General features: G+C 57.5%; 8 protein-coding genes across 8 annotated transcripts; 6 read left to right on the forward strand and 2 right to left on the reverse strand.

Moving 5' to 3' along the window:
* Positions 1-236: 236 nt before the first annotated feature.
* On the forward strand, positions 237-1,598 carry PSEUBRA_000613 (DnaJ; the record flags this gene model as incomplete). Its single annotated transcript, XM_016436202.1, has 1 exon — positions 237-1,598. One exon carries the CDS (start codon positions 237-239, stop codon positions 1,596-1,598), a length of 1,362 nt encoding a protein of 453 aa, XP_016295187.1.
* Positions 1,599-2,065: 467 nt separating this feature from the next.
* Positions 2,066-2,984, reverse strand: PSEUBRA_000614 (Ribosomal protein L44e; the record flags this gene model as incomplete). The annotated part of the gene is made up of 2 exons (XM_016436239.1): positions 2,066-2,324; positions 2,923-2,984. 2 exons carry the CDS (start codon positions 2,982-2,984, stop codon positions 2,066-2,068), a joined length of 321 nt encoding a protein of 106 aa, XP_016295188.1.
* Positions 2,985-4,509: 1,525 nt separating this feature from the next.
* On the forward strand, positions 4,510-5,397 carry PSEUBRA_000615 (Ribosomal protein L14; the record flags this gene model as incomplete). The annotated part of the gene is made up of 2 exons (XM_016436215.1): positions 4,510-4,620; positions 5,101-5,397. 2 exons carry the CDS (start codon positions 4,510-4,512, stop codon positions 5,395-5,397), a joined length of 408 nt encoding a protein of 135 aa, XP_016295189.1.
* Positions 5,398-7,144: 1,747 nt separating this feature from the next.
* On the forward strand, positions 7,145-11,311 carry PSEUBRA_000616 (Peptidase C19, ubiquitin carboxyl-terminal hydrolase; the record flags this gene model as incomplete). The annotated part of the gene is made up of 1 exon (XM_059464427.1): positions 7,145-11,311. One exon carries the CDS (start codon positions 7,145-7,147, stop codon positions 11,309-11,311), a length of 4,167 nt encoding a protein of 1,388 aa, XP_059321006.1.
* A 132-nt stretch (positions 11,312-11,443) lies between these two features.
* On the reverse strand, positions 11,444-12,955 carry PSEUBRA_000617 (uncharacterized protein; the record flags this gene model as incomplete). The annotated part of the gene is made up of 1 exon (XM_059464428.1): positions 11,444-12,955. The coding sequence occupies one exon, from the start codon at positions 12,953-12,955 to the stop codon at positions 11,444-11,446; it is 1,512 nt and encodes a 503-aa protein (XP_059321007.1).
* Positions 12,956-13,770: 815 nt separating this feature from the next.
* Positions 13,771-14,811, forward strand: PSEUBRA_000618 (THO complex subunit 7/Mft1; the record flags this gene model as incomplete). Its single annotated transcript, XM_016436198.1, has 1 exon — positions 13,771-14,811. One exon carries the CDS (start codon positions 13,771-13,773, stop codon positions 14,809-14,811), a length of 1,041 nt encoding a protein of 346 aa, XP_016295192.1.
* Positions 14,812-16,583: 1,772 nt separating this feature from the next.
* PSEUBRA_000619 (Beta-glucan synthesis-associated, SKN1) lies at positions 16,584-19,498 on the forward strand (the record flags this gene model as incomplete). The annotated part of the gene is made up of 2 exons (XM_016436199.1): positions 16,584-19,346; positions 19,421-19,498. The coding sequence occupies 2 exons, from the start codon at positions 16,584-16,586 to the stop codon at positions 19,496-19,498; spliced, it is 2,841 nt and encodes a 946-aa protein (XP_016295193.1).
* A 1,355-nt stretch (positions 19,499-20,853) lies between these two features.
* On the forward strand, positions 20,854-21,621 carry PSEUBRA_000620 (Peptidase C48, SUMO/Sentrin/Ubl1; the record flags this gene model as incomplete). Its single annotated transcript, XM_059464429.1, has 1 exon — positions 20,854-21,621. The coding sequence occupies one exon, from the start codon at positions 20,854-20,856 to the stop codon at positions 21,619-21,621; it is 768 nt and encodes a 255-aa protein (XP_059321069.1).
* Between the last annotated feature and the right edge of the window lie 1,126 nt (positions 21,622-22,747).

Below are 22,747 nucleotides of genomic sequence, written 5' to 3' on the forward strand. Positions count from 1 at the left end.
CTTCTTGCCCAACTCGCGAGGCAGGCCATTCTGACAGCTCTAACTCTAACACCTCTGGATATTTTCAAGGAAATTTGTGCCACTTTGGAAGAAAAATCTCAACTGAAAGTTCGAGGCTGACCAGCAGCACAACGCGCGAGCCTGCTGTGGAACTGTGGCCCAACTCATGGTGATCACCAGTTTCTCTCATTCTAAGCTCACCACCATCACCTAGTCGACAGTCATCGTCATCCAACATGTCTGTCTTCATCGACCTTCCCCACGAGCTCTCGGCTCCGGCTTCCGGCTTCAAGCCCGGCCAGTCGTCCGCCTCGGTCCTCTCGGCCCCCAAGACCCACGTTCTTCAGCCCGTCGGTCCCGCTTTCCTCGCCTACAAGCGTCGTCAGCTCAACAACCTCACCTTCGCCGAGGACGACAAGATCATTGGCGACTCGCTCGCTGCCGCTGCCGCCGCTGCTGCTGCCAACGGTGACGACGATGCCGGTGTCGGTGACGAGGACGAGTCTGACGAGCTCCTCGCTCGCGACCCCAAGGAGTGGAAGACCCAGGACCACTACGCCGTCCTCGGTCTCTCCGCCCTTCGCTGGAAGGCCACTCAGGAGCAGATCAAGATCGCTCACCGCAAGAAGGTGCTCAAGCACCACCCGGACAAGAAGGCCGGCTCCTCCGGTCTCACCTCGGACGACTCGTTCTTCAAGTGCATTGCCAAGGCGCACGAGGTGCTGAGCCACCCTGAGCGTCGTCGTCAGTTCGACTCGGTCGACGAGTCCATCGATGACGAGGCTGTTCCTTCTGGCAAGGAGCCCGCTGACAAGTTCTACGCTCTCTGGGGTCCCGTGTTCGAGCGCGAGTCCCGCTTCTCGGAGCCCAAGAAGGGCGCCGTCCCCCAACTCGGCGATGCCAACTCGACCCGCGACGAGGTCAACGAGTTCTACGACTTCTGGTACAACTTTGACTCGTGGCGCTCGTTCGAGTACCTCGACAAGGAGATCAACGAGGGCTCGGATAACCGTGACGACAAGCGATACACCGAGAAGAAGAACCGCAACGAGCGTGCTCGCAGAAAGAAGGAGGACAACGCCCGTCTTCGCAACCTGGTCGACAAGGCCCTTTCCGTCGACCCGCGAATCAAGCAATTCAAGGCGGACGACAAGGCTGCTCGTGAGGCCAAGAAGAACAAGGGTCGCCCCAACGGTGCTGCCGCCGTCGACCCGCGCAAGGCCGCCGAGGACAAGAAGAAGGCCGAAGAAGAGGCCAAGCGCAAAGCCGAGGAGGAGGCCAAAGCCGCCGAAGCGGAGAAGGCCAACAAGGCCGATGCCAAGAAGGCCAAGGAAGCTGCTAGGAAGGCTATCAAGAAGGAGAAGAAGGCCCTGAACAAGTTGATTACAGACAACAACTACTTCCAGTCCGCCGCTCCTACTCCCCAGGTCATCGAGGCCCAGTTGAACGAGCTCGATGCGCTTTGCGACAAGCTCGAGGCGGCTAAGCTCGGAGAGTACAGGAAGAAGGCCGAGGCTGCTAGCGGCGCTGATGCTGTCAAGGCCGAGTTCGTCGGTGCTGCCATGGCCGCCGGGATCGAGACTTCTGCCTTCGCTTGATTGATCGATGCCGACGATCCGGTTGTCATAGATGCTCTCATGCAGTTCTGCAATTCATAGATCTCCACCTTTGCTTTCAATACCTTGCCTTGTGGGATCAATCTGCGCACCGTCTCAACGTGAATACTCAGTGACCGACAAGTCACACTGCGAGATCGAGAGAAGATGCTTGTTTTGCGTGTGTGTATGAGAGAAGGGGCTACAGACTGATCCGCCGACTCCTATGTGGTGGTGATGATGCGCCTATGAAGCAGCATCAAGGTGTGAAAAAGTACAGCGTCGACGAGTGGTACGACGATTTTGCGAGAGTGTAGAAGACGCTCTCGTATGATAAAAGATGGTGAATCGAGCAAGAATACGCCGTCGCCTTGGATCCATGACGAATGCATTGTCCCAAGTCGGCAGCGTCCGCGTACCCAATCCAGCCAAGGAAACAGAAACGGAAAGTCGGAGAAGCAACGACACGCTTAGAAGACCAGAGCGGCGTTCTTCTGCTTCTTGTCACCACCGAGCTCGAAGTGCTTGCATCGCTTGAGGGCAACGTGCGATCGGTACTTGCACTGGGTGCACTCGAGACGGAGAACGACCTTCTTGGTAGTCTTGGCCTTCTTGTGGAAGACGGGCTTGGTCTGACCACCGTAACCCTTCTGCTTCCTGTCGTAACGACGCTTACCCTGAGCGTACAGCGAAGCCTTACCAGTCTTGTACTGGGTGATCTTGTGGGGGCTGTCGAGTTGGTATTGATGAAGGGAATAAGGTCAGTCACTTGTTGATTGGGAGAAAGGCCATGCAGCATTCCAATGGCGACTTTGGCGGCAGATGCAGAGCATTGAGATCCGAGAGCAGCTTGCTTCGCCTGCGTTATGCCTGTTCCACCAACGTTCCTGTCCATCTTCAAATCATGATGCCGTGGCCATTACTCTGATGCCCACTCCGGAAACGTCTGTTGCATTGTGTCGAAGTTCCTCCTTTGACGTTCGTCGAATCAAAGGACGATGTCGAAAGTGCCCTGAGGTGCATTTCTGTTTGTTGCCGGCTTGCAATTGCAAAGCTCCGTCTGTCAATCCCAGCCCCGTGCCTGTGCTGTCTTCTCGAGCTCGATGCTGCAGACTGCTTCGCTTTTGCCCAGTACCTTGGAGCTGATGTCCAGTCCCGAGTGCAGCCATGACCCACCCCTTGCTTCCATGTCCGTACCATTCTGATCCTCCGACGAACAAATATTCGGTCTGCTGCTGTTTGCTCCTCGATTGCTTTCGCGTTCTCCCCTCTTGCTTCTGGGCCAAGTGTCGTTGGATGCTGATGCTGATGGTCGAGTGATACTCACGTGTGCTTCTTGCAGGGCTTGCCCTTGCAGTAAGTCCTGCGCGTCTTGGGAACGTTGACCATTTTTCTACGAGTTGATGAAAAGAGGACAGGCGGAAGTGATGGGGTGGAAGAGAGATTAGGACGGGTTCGATGATGGTGCGTGATGGGTGCCGAACGTGTATGCTGACGAGACTGCCGGATTTCCTCGAAATGCGCAAAGTACTGCGGATCCAAGGGCTTTCTGCTGCGTTTGTAACGGCGTGACAAGTCGTGATGGCGTCGGGGTCGTCTGTGTTGCACAGAGTTGATTATATGGTGTAGAATACTTACGCTATTCAGTGATGACTTGAGGATTGGTGGGGAAAGGTCAAGTGAATGGCAGCGTCCGTACGTTCCGGGTGATGGCGAGCACAGCTGCTGCCTCGACGCTGCTGCCAACCCGCGAGCTCACAGTTACGGCTCGAGCTGGCTCTCGCCCTCAGCTTGGTCAGGACGCGCTGCGCTGTTGCTGAAATCTGGACTCAGCTTTGGGTCTCAATGAAGCGCTCTGCTGCCTTGAGTTTTGAAAAGCTGCAAGACCGGGTCCAGCCTGCAGTCTCACACGGCGAGTTTGAATTTTGATAATCCAGTCGACTTCCTCAGATCACGTGCGTAGCTCGGCCGATGATCTCCCCATCAAACATCAGAGTCTGAATTTCGGGACTGCCGCCTGCTGGCCTGAGACTTGAGCTCCCTACCAGACCGTGGCTGTCAGGCAAAGACTCGCATGAGGCTTCGTGGGCCAGACGGCAAGGCCAGTTGGAAGCTTGGCCGGGCTGAGCCACTGAACAGCAGCTCGACACAGAAGCAAGTTTGAACCAAGTCTCGAAGTTGTCAGTCAGTTGCGTGACTGTTGAGCGAGGCTGCCTGAATCTTGTTGTCAATTGCTTGTCGATCTCTACCACGTCCATCACCATCATCTCAAGAACGTAAGTAGATGCCGACTTTTTGAGCGGCAGCAGCAGCATCATCATCGTCCTCATCGGCATTGTCACTAGCATTCGTGACCATCGTAAAGGCCAACTTCACTCAGCACAGCATCCACCTACGGACATTCCCCCAACAAACACCAACGAGCATACAGCAGAAGGTTGGTGTCCGCCAGGAACACTCTGACGGTGCCTGTACAATCCACGCATCGCCCGTATCGTCATCACGGCCAAAGTCAGCTCTCTCTGGCGATGGAAATGATCCCATCGCACAAATGCATCCCTGTGGAAAGTAGACGATGGCAAGGTGGAAAGTGCTAGGACGCAAACATTTGCCAGCGGGCCAGCCTGGACTGTCTACTATCGAAGTCGCTGTGCTTTGAGGCCAAACATGGGCTCCCAGCGGCGGCTTCCTTGTGATGCGGTCGAGAAGCATCTGCTTCGGCAAGGATGGACACCGTGTGGATCGCATTGCAGTCCCAACAACTCAGACCCGCTCGCATCGACTGCTACCTCCGACGCCGATATGGAGACGACACGATGATGATGATGTTGCCGCTTTCACCACCACCAACGCCACGAACAATTTGGCTGACCACAATTCGACATATCTTGTGACTTCCTTCAGATCATACACAATGCCTGCTTCTTTCAAGCGATTCGTTGAGGTTGGCCGTGTCGTCCTCGTTGAGGAGGGCGTTTCCGCCGGCCAGCTCGCCGTCATTGTCGAGATCATCGACCACAACAGGGTAAGTCTCACTCGACATCAATCAGTGCAACGACCTGGAACACCGGCAGAGAACGCAAAAGGTTGAACAAATCATCCAAAGCAGCAGACGCGACTAGGCAGAGCAAGTCACTCTCAGATGACAACAAAAGGGATCAGACCTGGATACTGGTCGAATTTCGGAGGGCGGATGGCACGGAGAGGATTCGATCCGATTGGACATGGGTCAGACGAAGATCCTCGTGCACGTATTCAAGCATTGGGACACGCACGATTTCGTGCGTTGCTGAACACGATCCAGCTCGCGACGGTCTCATTGCTGTCGTCTGACATGCAAGACATCACAACGCAGGACACATGGAAGGATGTGACGATGGAGGATGCGGCAGACCAATGCCACTGGAAGAGCCAACCATGGCAGGTCGTTGCACTTGATCGCTTTGGATTCTTCCGAGTCAAAACACTGACTTTACCATCTCTGATCCCCTTGATCAACTCACAGGCCATCATTGACTCGCCCTCGACCGGCGTTGCCCGCCAGGTGTTCCCCTTCAAGCACCTCACCCTCACCAAGCTCACTGTGCCCGGTCTGCCCCGTGGTGCCGGCTCGACCGCCGTCAAGAAGTTCTTCGACAAGGCCGAGGTTGCCGAGAAGTGGTCGCAGTCTGGTTGGGCCAAGAAGCGTGCTGCCGTCAAGACGCGCCGATCGCTCTCGGACTTTGACCGATTCAACGTGATGCTTCTCAAGAAGCAGCGCCGCAACGTGCTCTCGCCCGCCACCAAGAAGGCCTCCGCTTAAGCACTTTTCGTGTTTGAGCATCCTTCTTGATTCGGTCCGGTTCCTTTGCAGCATTCATTCACACGGTGTTCTGGCGAGGCTCCTTCGTTCGACTCCCTCTGCAACTCCAGCTGGCTAGCTGATCACGATCGACGACCACTCGCGACTGTCTCGTTCTCCCCCTCGTCTCTGGGCAGTCCGAGTGTCTTTCTCTTCCAATAGATCGGTCGTGCCACGCCTGGCAGTCGTTGATACCAAGCAGACAAGTCACACCACAACGAAGAAGGTCCTCGCCCGTCATCGTCACTCTTCATCATCCACACCCATCTTGTATTATGCATTCCTTTTGCGCTCCTTCCAGAACGAGGGGGAACCCAAAAATCAACACGACATCTTCTCTACAGTTCATGCCTGTGGCTTCCGTTCCAGACCCGCTTCGCGAGAGTCAATGTGTGAACACCACCTCGTGCCAGATGAGTGTGAGTGCTGTTGACGGCTGCTGTGCTACATACGAGAGACGTGGGCATTCTCGCTGCTTCATTTTCGTCCTCTGCCTGATCTGATCCGCTAGGGATACCGCTACCATCCATCAAGCAGCTTCACTGTCACCACGTCTTTGTCGAGTAGCACAGCGACGACGGCAGGAGCTCAAGGTCGAACAACGAGCTCACAAACAAAGAGGGATCAGATTGCGTCGAAAGTCAAGATAGAGGTTGATGACGTTGCGACGATGCGACGATCAAGCCTACGTGTCCACGAGTGCATCCTCGGCAATGTCTGGCCACCAATCAATAATGACGGAGGATCAAGTGCGCACGGAGCCTGGCCCCTTTGCCCGGTTGCAGACTGCCGGACCGCAATGTTGGAAATGAATGAGAGTGGTTCATGGCCAAGCGAGGCTAGCTCACCAGCCTCGTGCGCTGCCATCCTACATTTGCGACTGATTCTAGCCGTAGAAGCCCTATCTCAGGGTCTCAATGTTTTTTTATTTAGATTTTCGGCTTAATTCAGGTGGCCGACCCCCGAGCATCAGAACGGACGAGGCCCTGAATGAGTGAGACGAGAGAGAGAGGGAGAGAGAGAGAGAGAGGGGGAGAGCTCAAGGCCCAAACTCTAAAGTCACGTTGAACAGCGCTTTCTTTTTTGGGTGGCCTGCTGACCGTGCCTGGCTTGCTTGCGTTGCTGATTTCGACGACGACGGCGCAGTTGGACCTCCGCTTGATGCCACATCATCCTCCTTCGCCATCATCTCGTCTTCGGGCCCCTCATCCCACCCCTCTTCTTCTCCCCGCTCTGCTTTCGTTCGTTCTTTCAGCTTTGGCACAGCCCGCAAACGCCAGCTAGCACTCTTCCTCGGCAGCCCTTCGACGCCGCGCCTTTGTGGGTCCAATCGCGTTTCTCCACGACCATTTGCATCTCCCATAGACTGTCTCGTCCCATCACTTCGCGCCTTCTTGATCTTCAGCATTCGCATTGCCTTCTTATCTACCACCAACTTACCCCTCAGACACCATTCGGGAGCTTAATTCGACTCGGAAACTTAATCGTATCAGCTCCCTTATCAGATAGACCGCCCGGAAGCACGACAGGCAACATCGTCCTCCCGGCTTGCATCTTGAGCTTCCTTTTCCTCTCTTCCTTTCATTCTGGCCTCCCGCTCGGCATCCACCTCTGACTCAGCATGGCTTGCTAAGCATCGCCATCATCGTTGCAGAACTGGATAAGATCGCCGACGCCTCGATTCGCACGCGAGTAGACAGAGATCGAGATGGGCAATCCACTGTACCCTGGCAACGGCTCTCGGTTCACAGCTCCATCCTCGTCGACCTTGTCCTCATCCTCGTCCTTCGCGCCCGGCCTGCGCGGTGGCTCCTTCTCCACACCTAGCTCCAGGAGCTCCAAGCCCGGCAACGAATACGACCCCTCGTTTCACCCTGGCATCCTCAACCTCGGAAACACGTGCTTCCTCAACTCAGTCATCCAGGCAATCGGCAACACAAAAGACTTTCGGCTGCTCATTGAGGGTCCCCCGGTCTCGGTTGCATACTCAGAGGAGCCGCCAACGCCAACAGCGACTCAGGCTGCTGCCAGACACAACCAATGGCCCAATCGAGCTCAAAGCCCCGCCCTACGCGTGAGCGACAATGAGCATGGACGCCGCATCCATCATCAACCAAGTCAGAGTGACAGCTTGGATTCGTCCTTGGCCTCTCTCAACACCCTCCCTGCCCATGACCCCATCGCCACCATCCGACCCACCAAGCTGCCACTACCTCCAGTGACCCCTGCCTCACCACAACGGAACATTTCTTCTGCTTCCTCGTCTCACTCAGCATACGAGCCGGATGTGCTCGATCTGCCACTCAACACAGCCTTCCGCCATGTTCTCGAAAAGTTCTGGGCCGACGGCCACAAGTCCCGCGCCTCGGCCAATGTCAACCCGAAGCGCCTTCTCAACCAGATTGGCAAAAAGTACGACCAGTACCTCGAATATGGTCAGCAGGATGGTCATGAGCTCATGCGCCACCTCCTCGACGCTTGTCGCATGGAAGAGCTGGATGTCATCAAGAAGATGCGCCCACCACCACCCAGCAAACGCGCCAAAATGGATAGAACTTCGACCTCGGCAACAGTGACGCCCGACAAAGAAGCTTCAGGATTGCCGCTGAATCAACTCACCCCGGCTGATGTGGAAAACGGTCAACTTCTGCCGCCCCAGACACAGTCGGCTGCTGTACGAGCGGATGAGGCTGCACCAGGGCCGTCCGACGAGGAATTGCTCCCATTTCTCGATCTACTCTTTTGCGGAAAGCTGGCGAGCATGGTTGTCTGCGAGGGATGCAGAACCGTCTCACACACCTATGAGGACTTCTACGACATCAGCCTCAGTCTGCGCGACGATGCCAGCAACCCCAACTCGCGCAAACGACACCGTCTGCGCAGCATGGCCGACCGATGGAGGCGCGCGACGCAGGGACGCACCATCATGGATCGCAAATCGGCGGCCGCAGCCACTGCCGCTGGCTCAGACTCGATCACTCCTGTCGGCACTCCGCGCTACAGCGAGACGGAAGCCAGCGATGCAGACTCCAACGCGCTCAAACCTAAGAAGTCGGCCGGCCTGCTCTCGCCCTCGGACGAAGGAGGGCGTGGACGCTTCCAGCTGCGAACACGGAGTCTGAGGAAGAGCAGCGGGCGCCACGAGAAGCTGGGCGCTACATCAGGTAGCGAAATGGAACCCGACTTCCCGGACATGGCGTCCCTCTCGTTGGCACCCACCTCTGCCCCTCGACCCTACAACGAGTCGGCGCCTGCGTCGGCAGGCGAAGACAATGGAGACACTCGCACCAACACGCGTGTGGCTCGGATGCTCGGCAGCACCGATGGCGCAGCCAATGCCAGCAGTCGCGAAACCAGTCCCAAGCCTCCCACAGGCAGTCGGTCCGCTGCGACGCCCTTCTCTGGCGATATGCGTCCGCCGCTTCGTCCCGCCAAGTCGTCGTCGCATCAATCCGCGTACATCGCTCGCATCATGGCCGACGATCCGACCACCGCCAAGGCTACTGCGACCGCCTCGCAGAAAGCGGGCGCGCCTCCGCAGCTCTTTGATGCTGTCACGGCAGCCGCAGCTGCGCAAGGCAAGCCCTTGCACGGTTACTTCCGCTCCGTCGGTGCAGGAGCTCGCGTCCAAGACCCCTGTGCCGACTTCGAGCCCAACCCCAAATCGCAAGGCGCAAAACGACGCCACAAGACGCGCGAGGAGCAGTCGACGACGGGCTTGATCTCAGCGCTCCGCCAATTCACCAGCGTCGAAGTGCTCGACGGCGAAAACAGCTTTGCCTGCAAGAAGTGTTGGCGCCTGGCGAACCCACCCAACGCGCAGGAACGAGAGCAGATCCGAAGACGACGGAGGCGCAAAGGGGTTGCTGCTGCAGATGTGGACGACGAAGAAGGAAGCGAGCCGAGCAGCTCCGACGGTGAAGCTAGCCGAGTCGAGTCGAAGCCGAGGCAAAATCCTGCTACCGTGGGCGACGAAACGTTGACCAGCTCCAACATGGCCAACAGCATGTCGACTTCCGCTTCGACCAGCCACAGTATGCACGCCAGCAGCAGTATCGACTCGATCATGACCGGCTCGAGCGCCTCGCTTCCCTCGCATCCACGATCCGACATTCCGACCATTTCGATGACGTCGGCTGACACCAACACCGTCAGAACTGAGCTCACCATCCCGAGCTCACAGGGCAGCAGCATCGTGGCGAGGGACTACGAGGGCACGGTTGGCTCAGCGTCGTCGAATGGCAGCAACGAGAAGGTGCCGAAGGTGCCGACCAGCGGATCTAGATCGAGTCTTGACAGTGCCGATGAGCCGACGCATCACCGCGATCGTCTCGCCCCGGGCAAAGGCTACGAGACCGGCACCGAGACGGACATGTCTGGCTTCTCGACCGGAATGGAAGAGTCGAATGCTTCGACCGGCGAGGGCACGGACACGGAAGCGGATCGCAAAGGCGCAGTAGGTGCAGGTGCAATTAGGCTTTCAGCTGCCGAGCGAAGCGGACCGAAGCGATCCGCACAAAGTCTCCCTCGACGTGCGCTCAAGCGATATCTCATTGCGTCTGCGCCGCCAGTGCTCATCTTCCACCTGAAGCGATTCCAGGCCACAGGACGTGGATTCGTGTCCGGCCTGGCAGGCTTCAAGAAGATCGACGACATGATCACCTTCCCAGAGTACCTTGACATAACTCCTTGGCTGGCACCGCCGAGAGAGGAGTACGACCGACGCGGACGACTCAAGGCATCGAGCGATCCGATCGCCATTCGCAGACGTGCAGAGGAGGAGGCGACCCACGCCGGCATCGATGCGCGTCATGTGAAGGTGGAGATGTCCAAGGCCCACGGAAGACACCGCTGGGGTCATCATGGAGACGGAAAGGGTAGGAAACACGGCATGTGGTCTTGGCATCTCAGCGATACTCGATCCGCCCACAGCGGTCGAGCTGCAGCGAACGGCGGCGGAGACTTGGACGAGGGTCCGAAGGTGCATGGCTCGAACGGACTTGAGATCGTGCCGTCGGTCATTCGCAGGCCCAAGACCGAGTACAGGCTGTACGCCATCATTGTGCACCAGGGCTCGCTGTCAGCTGGTCACTACACGGCCTACGTGCTGTCTGACAGGATCAAGCTCAAGGACGGCCACAAGGAGATGGTGGCTCGTTCTGCACCGACAAGTCGTACCAACACGCCTGCGCCGCTGAGTGCCAATCCAGTCGCAACCAATGGGAAAGAAGGTGGTGGCATCGCTGGTGGGTTCGGATCCTTCTTCCTCGGAGGCAAACCGTCGCGTTCCAACGCACCTTCTCCTGCGCCCGTCGTGGTCCGACCTGCCTCCGCAGCGCCAGCCTCGTCGTCGGTGGCCATGACGAGTGCTCCGTCGAACAGCAGCGTCTCTGGCTCGTCTTCGCACGACATTGCACCTCAAACATCCATATCCTCGCTCGAGACGGACAATAGTCAACGCTCCGCCGGAAGCGGCAGCGATTCCGTCGCCTCTCAAGGACCTAAGCTGATCCGTCCACAACCGCAGCTCAAGCCTATGGCGAGCTGGGACAGTCTCGACGAGCTCGAGCAGTTGCATGCCGAGAACGGCGCACCAGCACCGAACGGCAGCTCTACTCCTACACCTGCTGCGATCGGTTCCAAACCCCTCGAACCGACACCTGCAGTGCCCACCGTGGCGAGTCACAACAGCAACGCTCACCGTCACGTCGAGGACCACGCTGCCAAAGACGGTGATGCGGACGACGATGTCGATCCTAGAAAGCGAGATGATGGACGCAGGTGGGTCTACACCTCGGACACGATCGTCCGCGCCGCGACCATCGACGAGGTGCTCAAGGCCAAAGCGTACATGCTGTTCTACGAGCGGCTGTGATAGTGCTGCAATTGGAGTCCTCTTCTACTGCGCGAGCCGATGCTATGTTACAGGTGTGACAAACGAGTGTGATACAGATGAGGTGTTGTGTGAAAAAAGTGTGACGAGCTCGTGAACTGTTGTGGAATGTGATCAGAGGAAGTTGTACGGCCGCTCTTTCTCTCCTCTCCCACTCTTGTCTGTCGACTCCTCCTTGTCCCGCTTCTCGCTCTTTTCGTCCTTCTCCCGCCGCTCCCGATGCCCCTGCTCGCCGTCCGCCAACCCCTCGTACTCGGCCTTCCACCGTCGACTGCCGAGATAGATGCTCTTCTTTGCCTGTTGGGCATTGGCTTTCGCCTGAGCCTCGAGCATGGCCGCCTTGAGACTGGCGAGGACGGAGGGCGACCGTTCGCCTTCCACGACGCTTCCCTTCGCTGGAATATGCGTGAGCGGCGGAGGAAGGAGCAGGAACTTGCTGCCGCCCACGCCGACCGTCTTTGGTGAAGACGATGGAGGTAGAGGAGATGAAGGTAGGGGTGAGGGAGGTAAGAGGGAGGCATGCGCGGCTAGCGAGTCGATTGTTGTAGCCGGAGGTATGGGGGAGGGCGTTGGGTTGAATCGGACTGTTTTGAGGGGTGGTGTGGCGGAGCGGACGGCGAGCGGTGGTGGGGGCATGTCGAGGGTGTAGGAAGAGGAGAGGGTGGATTGGGAGTAGGTGGAAGGCGTGCGCGGGCGCAAGTGGGCAGCCGCAGCGGGAGGTGGGACGATGAGCGGTGGCGGGATGACCGCTGGTGGCACGGTCGTCGAGCTGACAGGCGGTGCTGTTGCGGCCAGAGGTGTGCCCCTCGAGCTGACGATGGCGGACGGCAGCGGCGGGGTAAAAATGGCCATTGGTGGGGTCGCCTCCTGAGTAGCCTTCTCGACATCCTTCTCCGCCTCCTTCTTCGCCTTCTCTGCCTCCCTCGCCTCCTTCTTCTCTGCCCGCTTCTCCAGTCCACTCGCGATCAGCCTTCCCGCCGATCCCACGACACTCTTCAATCCAGCCCCCTTCTCGCCCTGCTTCAACCCCTGCGGCAACGGCAGCGCGTCCACCACCCGTTCCGCATCCCTCTTCGCCTCTGCCAGCCCCTCGAGCTTCTGCGCAACATCTTTCTTCCACCCCATCGGGCTCCGCACCACCTTGACTTTGGCTCTCCACACGACGCCGATTGCGACATTGGCCACTCCGGCGCTGGCGAGCACCCACCCTGCCACCTGTGCAAAGCGCCCTGTTTCCGCCCGAGACAGTCCGTCCGCCGCAACCAGCACGAGAAGCACGCCGAGAAAGCCGGTACCCCAATTGGGTCCTAGGAAAGGCAGGGTGTTCTTGAAGAGTCGGTGGAGTAGCGGTATCGGCAAGGAGAGCTCTGAAAGGACGACAACGAACAGCACGACGCAGAGGGAGAGATGGTGCAGGGTCGACCAGAAGACTCCGAGGAAGGTGGTGGGGATGTCTGTTGATGGGTAGTAGGGTGAGCTTGGCGAGAGAAGTGGTGCCGAGTAGTGGGAAAAGTTGCGCTTGAGAGTGAGAGATGTCGCGGTGATGGAAAGGGTGCATGACACGATGGTCAGGAGACGGATGGCGTTGAGGAGCAGCCAGCGCTGCAGGTATGGTGGCAGGAACATGATCTGAACGGGGAAGAAGATAGATGGGCCGAGCTAGTCGAACGGCGAGGTTGCCAAAGCTGGTATCGCGGTCGCTGATCCAATCAGCGCACCTTGAGGAGGAAACGAGATCGTTGTCGTGGCTGCGTCCGAGAGCGCCGGTCCTGCCAGGAAGCTTCGAAAGCGAGATGGTGAAGTACGATGAGAACAAACCACAGCGAGTAAAGGATGGTGACACAGAGATAATGATGGAAAGGACGAAGAGGATACAACAAGCTCTCTGATGAGCTACGAATCGCACAAAGACACCTCAAGTCGCCGAGTCGACCGCCGGCTGCAGTGCCTCCTTTGTGCGTCGACAAGGGTCGCAGCTCCCATTCTTCGGCGCAGCAGCAGCACGTAGACAACGACGAAGCGGACAAAGGAAGGAGCTCAGAACAAGCTTTGAGAAGAAGGACAAAGGGATATCGTCGAGCGCAAGCCTTGTGCCACTACTGCTCCACCGTCACAAGATGAGGTGGGCGGCGCTGTCGGACAGCTGAGCGTGGGACAAAGGGGGAGCGAGGACAAAGGGGCGAGTTTTTCGAAGCACCAAAAGTACGAGTCTAACAATTTCGCTTTTTCGCAGGCAGTGCGGAAGTCGGATGTGCACAGGGCGATGTTTGAAAGCATCTTCTTCTCCACCAAGACGCTTTCATTCGCTCCCCACCTCTTGCTCCCACGCACAGCAACTCGAACGCTTTGTGACTTGCGTCAGACGCTATAACCCCGCCTCGGTCTAAAGCCCGCCCGCAAACAATCCAACAGAGCAGTGCCGACCCGCTCGACCAGCAGCCATGGCCTCGTCATCCCGCACCCCCCTCCAGCCGCTCACAAGCGAGCAACAGGAACACATCATCAAGCAACGCATGCTGGTCGACGAGCGCTCACTTCGGCGTCTGGTCAAGAAGCTCACTCTCCTTCTCGCCAGCAGGGATGCCGAATCCGTATCGTCCGCGCGCCTGTCCTTCCAAGCCGAACTCGAAGCGTTCCGGCTCCAGTCGGTGCGGCTGATCTCGATCGCACGGGGCACGTCCGAGGCCGAAATCGCCAGCTACACGTCGGAGCTCGGCGAGATCGAGACGCAACAGCAGCAGACCCAGGAGCGGATCCACGCGCTGAAGCGACGACTGGAAGACGTGCGACGCGAAAGAAAGAACAAGTTGGAGTACGATGTCGTTGCTGGGGAGATTGTCAAGCTTCCGACGCGGAAGGAGCTCGGTGAGTCGCTGGAGAGACTGCGCGAGCAATTGGAGAGCGTGCGCGCCGAGAAGGGCAAGTACGCAGACCTCTCGACGAACGGAGATGGGCGCATGGGAACGGTCATCAGCATGCTCGATGAGCTACGGAACGATGTAGGGTTTGAGGTGGGCGAGCGCGAGAGGCGCGAGGTGGCGCGCGCGGATGGTGATGCAGAGGTCGAAGCGGTTGTGGACGAAGAGGAAGGTGGGAAGAGGACGAGGAAGGTTTCTGAAGACGAGGAGGAGGAGGGTGCCGCCGACAGCCGCAGTGGAAGCTCGACACCGAGGAGACCGATCAGGGTCGATGACGAGACACCGGCGCTGAACCCTGCTGCGGCGACGTTTAAGCCAGCAGCGCCGAGCAGTACGGGCTCGGCGAGGAGGAAACGCGATTCTACGGCAGTCACGGGCTCGGACGAGGAGGGCGAAGTGGGAGATGGAGCGGGGTCGAACAGCAATACGCCGAGGAAGAGGCAGAGGACGGAAGAAGGGGAGGTGGGGAGCGAGGAGGAAGAGGGAAGTATTCAGCCGTCTGCTGTGCCCGCGCCATCGGAGAGGATTGTGAGGGGGCGTCCAGGTGCCAGGCGCCAGCGGTGAAGTGCTCTAAATCACTTGTGCAATCATACGCCAAGAGGGGATGCTATTTGTTTCTTCAGACTGCGCTACACACATAACCCGTCGCACTGTCATGAGAGAAGCCAGATCGGAGACAGAGTCGATCAGAGGACATTACTCGTTGCCGGCGATCCAACTCCATCACAACCACGCAGCACGAGGGGTAGAAGTCGTTCCATTGTACCTAAAGCTGGACAAGAAAGTCGGGCCTCAAATCGAGGCAGCAAAAATATGGTATGCGATTTCTTTGGTGTGTTAGACCTCCGAAAAATCACCTGGCGGGAAATTTTGCTCGGGAACGTCTCGCCCACGTGGCTAGCTGGCAGAACGCACGAATCGACTTGATGTTCTCATCCCGATTGCACTTCAAGCTTGGAAGCTCGGAAGGAGGGAGACTGAAACACAGAGACCACGTCCGAGCGTGGCCAGGAGAGCGGGTCGAGACCTGTGATTGCGGAAATAGAAGAGCCGGAGACGGCAGCGAGCGCGCATGCAGCTCGGCGTATAAATCTCGGAAGAGCAGCAGAACAACAGATTTTAGGAGCTCATCAAGTCCGAGGCGCGTTCAAGACAGAAGGCGACCGACGCTAGACTGGCGGCTCTTCGTGCCAACGGGCTTGGCAATCTGCCTGAGGATGCGGTCCATACTGACATGTATTGTATGCGACCGACGGTCTGAACGCCCGCTGGGTTGAGATCGCTGCAAATAGCAATCAGTAGCATCCTCACCCGGGCTGTCCATCGCTTCTTCTCGCTCGGTGGAGCCCGCCGGTCAGGATTTGGTCGCCACGCGAGGCAGATTCGATTCCTCCCTTCCCCCTGACATTGAGCTTGCATGCTGTTGTTGTCCGAAGCAGCCGCTGCCACGCTTTCAACGCGCCTTGCTTGACAACATGAGAAAAGGTGCAGCAGCTCGACGATCCTTTTTCCACCGAAGCGAGACGGAACAGACACGTCGCGAGGCTTTGCAGCACTCTGCGTGTCTGTCTCACCCTTACCTATCCAACACAGCGCGAATCACAAACAAAAAAAGCCCTTGCAGGCTCAGTCACTGCAGCCGTTCATACTCCGACCCCGCGAACAGTTTGATGTGCAGCCAGCAGCCGCCAGCATTCCGCTGTCTCTCGCCTCTCTTCTATTGTCGTCCGCCATCTCTTTCACTCGGAGTCCAGCTGGCATTTGCAATGCAATCGATACAGTGCAAGATGCAACCAAGCAGCAACCATGCAGATCAATTCCATGGCTTGCGATCGCTCACAGTCACTTTGGTACACCGAGACCGTCCGTCCTTGTCGCGGACCATATTTTGTCCCCTATGCAAGCTTATGCGCTTCCGCTTTGCTCTTGCCACGCCTGTCGTCCGCCACTGTGAGCGGGTTTGACGATCGTGCAGCACGTCGGACGCACTGCGCTCCGTTGCCAGTCCCAAGTTGACCGTCGTCTGGCGGCCTTTCGAACCCAGGAGCCGCTCGCTGTGGACACCGAGATAGCAAACGCTTCTGCAAGCCTCGTGGTACGCTCATGCTCTGCAGATCCTTTTTGGCGAGCCTGTACACTGGAAATGAACAAGCCATTTGCTTGGCTGCATTCTGTTGCCCTCGATCCTGTCACGTAGCATATATGCGAGCCATCGAACCTTTCCTTCCTTCATTGTCACCCCCTTTCTCTCCCGTCTCCTTCGCATCTCGTCGCCAAGAACGATCCACTGTGCCTGCTTGCATCTCGCTGCAGCATCCAGCATCTCTTGCGCTGCCATGGCTTCCTCTTCGCAGCCGCACCGCAGCTCCTGCGACCAGCCACAACCGGAACGTCGTACCTCAGAAGCAAGCTCAGTGGCTGTTCCCATCTCGCTGTCCTTCTCGTCATCTCTTCCATCAAGCGAGACCCTCGATTTGGATTACCACGCACCGGGCGGAAACTCAGGGCTACCCTATCTCGACTCGCTGCCTTCTCTCGCACCACAAAGGGATAGCATCGCGCCGCAACGCAAAAGCGTAGTCCCAAGCACTCGGACGCAGGCCCAGGATAAGCGCGAGTCCAACGTTTTGCCGCCAGCAGCAGCAGTCTCGCCTCGACTAGCACCAGCAGCCTTCGATTCGCCATCGCTCGCGCATCTGAGCTCGTCAAGATCGTCGTTCGACTCGACCGCAACAGCATCACCCAAGGATACAAGTCTCAACTCCCCGACCATCGACAGAGGCGCCATCCGATCAGCATCGCCTTACAACAGCCCGGACATCACCATCACCGTTCCAGGCAGCACCGCATTCACACAAGAACAGGAAAAGAAGAACCTATTCGTCCTCGCTTCCAACTACACCTCCGAGCACCGCCACACGGATAACACGTCCACCTCCTCGAAGCGCTACTCCAAGGTTCTAAACGGTCTCGGGCTGTTTGGTGCCGGCTCTAAGCGCAAGAACCAACTCGCAAGAAGCGGCACTTCGTCTAGCTCCAACACGCGCAACAGCATGGGTCTTCGCGTTGATACCTCGATCCCCATGGAGGATCCCCTCATTGAAGAGGCCGACGACGCGAGCTCGAGCAGCGGTAGTCATCATGGCGGCGGCCTCGGGTCATCTTCAAAACCACGCCCGGCTGGAGTCAGTCCGCTCCCATCCCCTGGCCACACATACAAGGCTCCCACCGCACACCACCTCCTTGGCGGCCTCGGTATCAGCCATCCCCAAGGCCTCTCTTCGTCCTCCAGCATCATGTCGCATGAAAAGTACCCATCCACCCAATCCGACGCCTTCTCCAACGGCCTCGTACCCGTGCTCAACATCGATGACTCCTCCAGCTCCATCTACTCTTCCTCCAGCCCGCGTCGACCGTATGCACCGGGCAGCTTCACCAACGGCCCACGCACGCCTCTGTCCGCCACCGCCTCCCCCAACGGCTCCTCCTTCTTCTTCGACGAGAAGAAGCTCGGCAACGATTCGCCTGCGCCATCGATCTTTGCCGGCTCGCAGGACATCAAGATGTGGGGCGACTACGATGCCGAATCGGAGCCTGACGATTACCTGCACGAGCCGGATGCCGAGAAGGACGCCAAGGCTGCGCCTAATAGAGGGATGCTCTCGCCACGCGGGCTTCTCAACATCGGCACGCTGGCGATCATCGGATTGTCGCTGATCGCGCTGTTCGGCGGCTATCCCGTGTTCTCCTGGCTCTCAAGGTCACACGCGACCACCAAGGGCGGGTTCAACTTGGGTGGTATCAACGCGACCGGTCAGGTGGCCGATCTGCACATTGGCAGGGACCTCGTCGATCCAGACACGCCGGACAACGTCAAGACGCGACGCACGCTCGACGGCACCAACAGACAGATGAACCTCGTCTTTAGCGACGAGTTCAATCGCGATGGTCGAAGCTTCTACCCTGGCGACGATCCGTTCTGGACCGCCGTCGACCTGCACTACTGGGGCACAGAGAACTACGAATGGTACGATCCGTCCTCGGTGACGACGGCGAATGGATCGTTGGTCATCACGCTCGACCAGATTCCGACGCACAACCTCAACTTCCGCGGCGGCATGCTGCAGTCGTGGAACCAGATGTGTTTTACGGGAGGTTATATCGAGGTTTCGATGGTGCTACCCGGTGCTCCGGATGTGCCAGGTCTGTGGCCTGCTGCTTGGACAATGGGCAACCTGGGTCGAGCAGGGTACGGCGCGACGACGGACGGTATGTGGCCGTACACCTACGACACGTGCGATGTGGGCACGCTGCCCAATCAGACGTATGCCAATGGTACGGGTCCCATTGCGGCCCAGACGACGGGTGTGTACGTCGAGAAGTACGGTCCGTACCTTTCGTACCTTCCCGGTCAGCGATTGAGTCGATGCACGTGTGCCGATTCGGACGATCATCCGGGACCCAAGCACGCCGATGGCACCTGGGTCGGCCGCTCCGCCCCGGAGATCGACATCATCGAAGCTGCTGCTGCGCACACGCGTGGTCAACGTGGATTCGCATCCATGTCTGCTCAGATCGCACCTTTCAACACTGGCTACAACCTCTCTGAAGGTGCTGGAACGACCGAGTTCTTCTCCCCCGACGCAGAGCTCAACAGCTACACGGGCTCACCGTACCAACAAGCCGCCTCAGGTCTAGTATACACCGACCGCTACGCGTACCAAGACACCCTCGCCCAATTCTCGTCCTACGGCTTCGAATACAACCCCGGTTCCGATCCCGATTCGTACATCCTCTGGACGCGCGATGGTCAACCGATGTGGAAGCTCAACAGCGCGGCACTTGGTCCCGACGCAGGAACGCAGATCGGTCAACGACCCATCCCTTACGAACCCATGTATATCCTGTTGAACCTCGGCATCAGCGCCAGCTTCACCACCGTCGATTGGCGACACCTCAATTGGCCCGCGCAGATGCTCGTCGACTATGTAAGGGTCTGGCAGGTCGAGGGTGAAGAGAACGTTGGATGCGATCCCGAGAATGCGCCGACCGCGGCGTATATCGAGAAGCACAAGGAGGCGTATTACAATGCGAATTTGGTAAGTGTGGTGGTTTTCGAGACGAGACGAGGAACGAATATAGAAACTGACACCCTGACTTTGCGTATTAACAGACGACGTATACCGAGACGAGGGAGCGAGGTGGGTATGGACAGAAGTTTCCGGGCAATTCGATGTTGGGTCAGTGTTAGTGGACTAGGAGGTGATGTGACTTCTCATACACACTCATTTGCAATTCATAGACTTTCATTCCAGGCGCCTGGAGCGGGTTGCGAGCGCAAAGAGAGAGTACCGCTGCGAGCTTCGAAGATGTGTGACGTGTTGAACGAGGACATCTACATTGAGTTGCGAGGGGGACAGCTTCATGTGTTCGAGCTTCCATGCGCCAGGCGCACTGGCTTGCGTTGTTTGTAGCGCAGCAGAAACTTGCGCGAGCTCATGGAAGGTGCACCCTGTCGAGTGGTAGTCTTCGCGCGTTGATCTGTTGTCCCCTCTTGCCCAACAACGCCTTCACTCTCTCAGCCTGTCTCAATTCGGACCGCATCCCGCAAGATGTTGCGCTATTTCTGCGAGCCTCTCCGCCAGGAGCTTGCTGAGCCAGTTCACGATGTCGTCATCTGTCTCCTCCTCGATGCTTGCCTGCCGCGGTCGACCGATCCAGGCATGTTAGCGATGACTCTGTCCATAGCGCAAGACATATTGCTACATCTGCTTGAATGCTTCTGCCGACGACAGGACGGGACGCAGCGGTTTCAAACGGTCAGGGTGACCGGCAAGAGGTTGATCTTGTGGTGTGGCCTCGGGCTCTGCATGGAGGCGATCGGGTCCACAACGCTCCAGGTTGTAGTGATCGCTATGGTCTGCAGGCACGCTTTGCGGATTGTGCCAGCGGTCAAAGACCTTTCTGACGACGCGCGAAACAGACTCCTGGTCTTTCTGAACGCTCCCTTGCTCAGAAGAAACCTGGATGATGTTCGGTAAGTGCCGTCACTGGGCTGCGTGCGAAGAGGGCTGAGGCTGACACGATGAACTTTTTGATACAGTGCGAAGCAGTCCGCTCGATGCTTCGCCTTGCCGCTTCTGATGAAGTGATGCAATACGGTGGCAACCTTCTGACGAACCCAGCTGCGCAACGAGCCCAGCCCACATCATTCGCGCAGAACCTTATTCTTTGACAGTCACACACGTCCGCAGTGCAAGCGCATTCCCCTCAACTGAACCTTGAATCCAGACACACAGACTGGGAAGCACAAAGCTTTGTGAACGCGTGGAAGCGGATGCGCTCGTGCTGGCCCACGTCAAGGGAACTCCCGTATATAATTCGTCTGCTGCGTTGTTCTCTTATTGATTCCTACCATGCTTCTGCTCCTTTCCTCTATAGTCTTAGCCGACGATCATCATCTACTTCACAGTCGTCAGCCCCACCACTCATCATCGCCTCTCCGCCGAATTCAGCAGTCGACCGCGCCACAACTAAACTGTGCCACATTCAGGACGCAGACCCCTCGCCTTTAGCTGAAGCGTCTAGCTCCAGCAGTACGGCAAAATGCAGGACGAAACGCATGCACATTTCGTCATGGACGATTTCCACGCTCAGGTCATCAGGGAAAGCGCAGAACGTTGGTGGGATGGTATTTACACGATCTGCGAGCACGACGTTACGATCAACGAAGTCCTGAGTCTTGGCAAAGAAGCGATCGTCTCTGCCAAACTCATCGACGCCTATCTTGCCCTCGTCTCGCACAGCTTCGACACGCCGCGCGTTGAGGTCGTCGAGTCGGAATTTGCCAATCTTCTCAAGGACATGGACTACGAGCAAGCTATTCGCAAGTTTTACCTACCAGAGGGAAAGTCGGTCATTGTAGCCAACATCGACCAGCTGGATCTGATTTTTGTGCCGGCGCAACTGGTCGGCGAACACTGGAGTGTACTCGTTATCGATCTCAAGCGCAAGCGCTTCCATCATTTCGACTCGACGCGAACGCAAGAAGGATCCCGACTGGCTTTCGAGACCGGCAGGAAGTTGTTGCAGAAAGAGGAGAAAGTCAGAAAACGCGATCTGGAGCTTTCCTCATGGAAGGAGCGAGACGACGTGCTACTCCCGGAGCTTACGAATGCCTGGGACAGCGGCATCTTTGCAGCACAGGCGATCCGATACCTGCTTCAGTCGAACAGACTGCCGTCCAGAATGAGCCAAGAGGATTGGCCTTTCGAGCAGGAGGCTGCCGACGCTATTCGGTGGCACATGTGGAAGGAGATCACTGCGGGAGTCACAGCGCCCCTCGAGATCAAGACGATCTTCACAATTTGGTGAAGCGCCGACTTGTGTCTGATGATGATGCAAACTGTCACCATGCGAGATTCTGATCCGAACCACGCCACTTGTCGACTTTGTTCTTCCCGATCTCATGAAACACCATTGTAACAAGTTTCGTACCTCATGTTGACGAGATCATGCCTCCCGTGTGACGCGTGTATCGAAGCTGTGCTATATGCCGCGGAGAACGCTCAATGACTTTCGGTGGTCGCCTTAATGCGGACTCTGCATGAGGAGCAATGAAGCTGAGCCAAAGTTCTGACAGCCTTGGTTTGATGAAAGCATGGCGCGCTTAGCCGCCTTCTGCGTCAACCTTCCGCTGAAGAATTGATGTCGCTTGCCACGAAGCATTTGAGCGGCTTTACTGCGTAGTCTGGTGGTCCACTTCATACGACACGTCTGCCGTCGACGATCACACAGGCTTGCTCAGCGCAAGTACATGCGTGTGCCATTTTGTGAGTCTAGGCGAGACACAAAGAAGCGAAAAAAGCTTTGTGAATCCACTTCATTTGTACGAAACCTTGTCTGCTTACAGTCACATGTACTTGCACAGTCCACGTTCATGTCCTTCTTCTTGTGACTCGTAAGCGCAAGGGACTGAACGTTGTGCGCAGTCGAGCACCCTGAAGATCGACTTTGTGTGGTGGCTACCTAAGTCCATCTTGTTGTGAATTCATACCACTACTGTCCCACCCACTCCTGATCACTTTCTCCGCGCGCCTTTCGCCTCTACCTTCCTCGCTCCGCTTTCTAGCTCTTCTCAGCGACCGATCCCGCTGAAATGCTACGGATCAACGCCTACAGGCCTGTCATGTTCGACACGCCCATCACCTCTCTCGTCATCTGGCTGCTCGAGCAGCTGCCTGCACCGCCGAACTACGACAACCGTCTCGCGTTCTACGCCGCAATCGCCACATTCGTCCTTCTCCTTATTGCGAGGCTTGCTTTCGTTCGAGGCTTCTACGACAAGATGGGAAGTCTCTTCGAAACCGGGGAATTCTGCGATCTTTTCAACGGGGCAAGACCAAAAGAAGACCCGGTGTACCTTCAGAGGTCAAGCGAGCTCAGCCGCGCTCTACAATGGTGAGACGGCAGTGATCCTCTGTCTCCCAGGCGCCGTGCT

This window comes from Kalmanozyma brasiliensis (genome assembly GCF_000497045.1).
Source record: "Kalmanozyma brasiliensis GHG001 unplaced genomic scaffold PSEUBRA_SCAF1, whole genome shotgun sequence".
In the NCBI taxonomy this organism is placed as follows: Eukaryota; Fungi; Basidiomycota; class Ustilaginomycetes; order Ustilaginales; genus Kalmanozyma; species Kalmanozyma brasiliensis.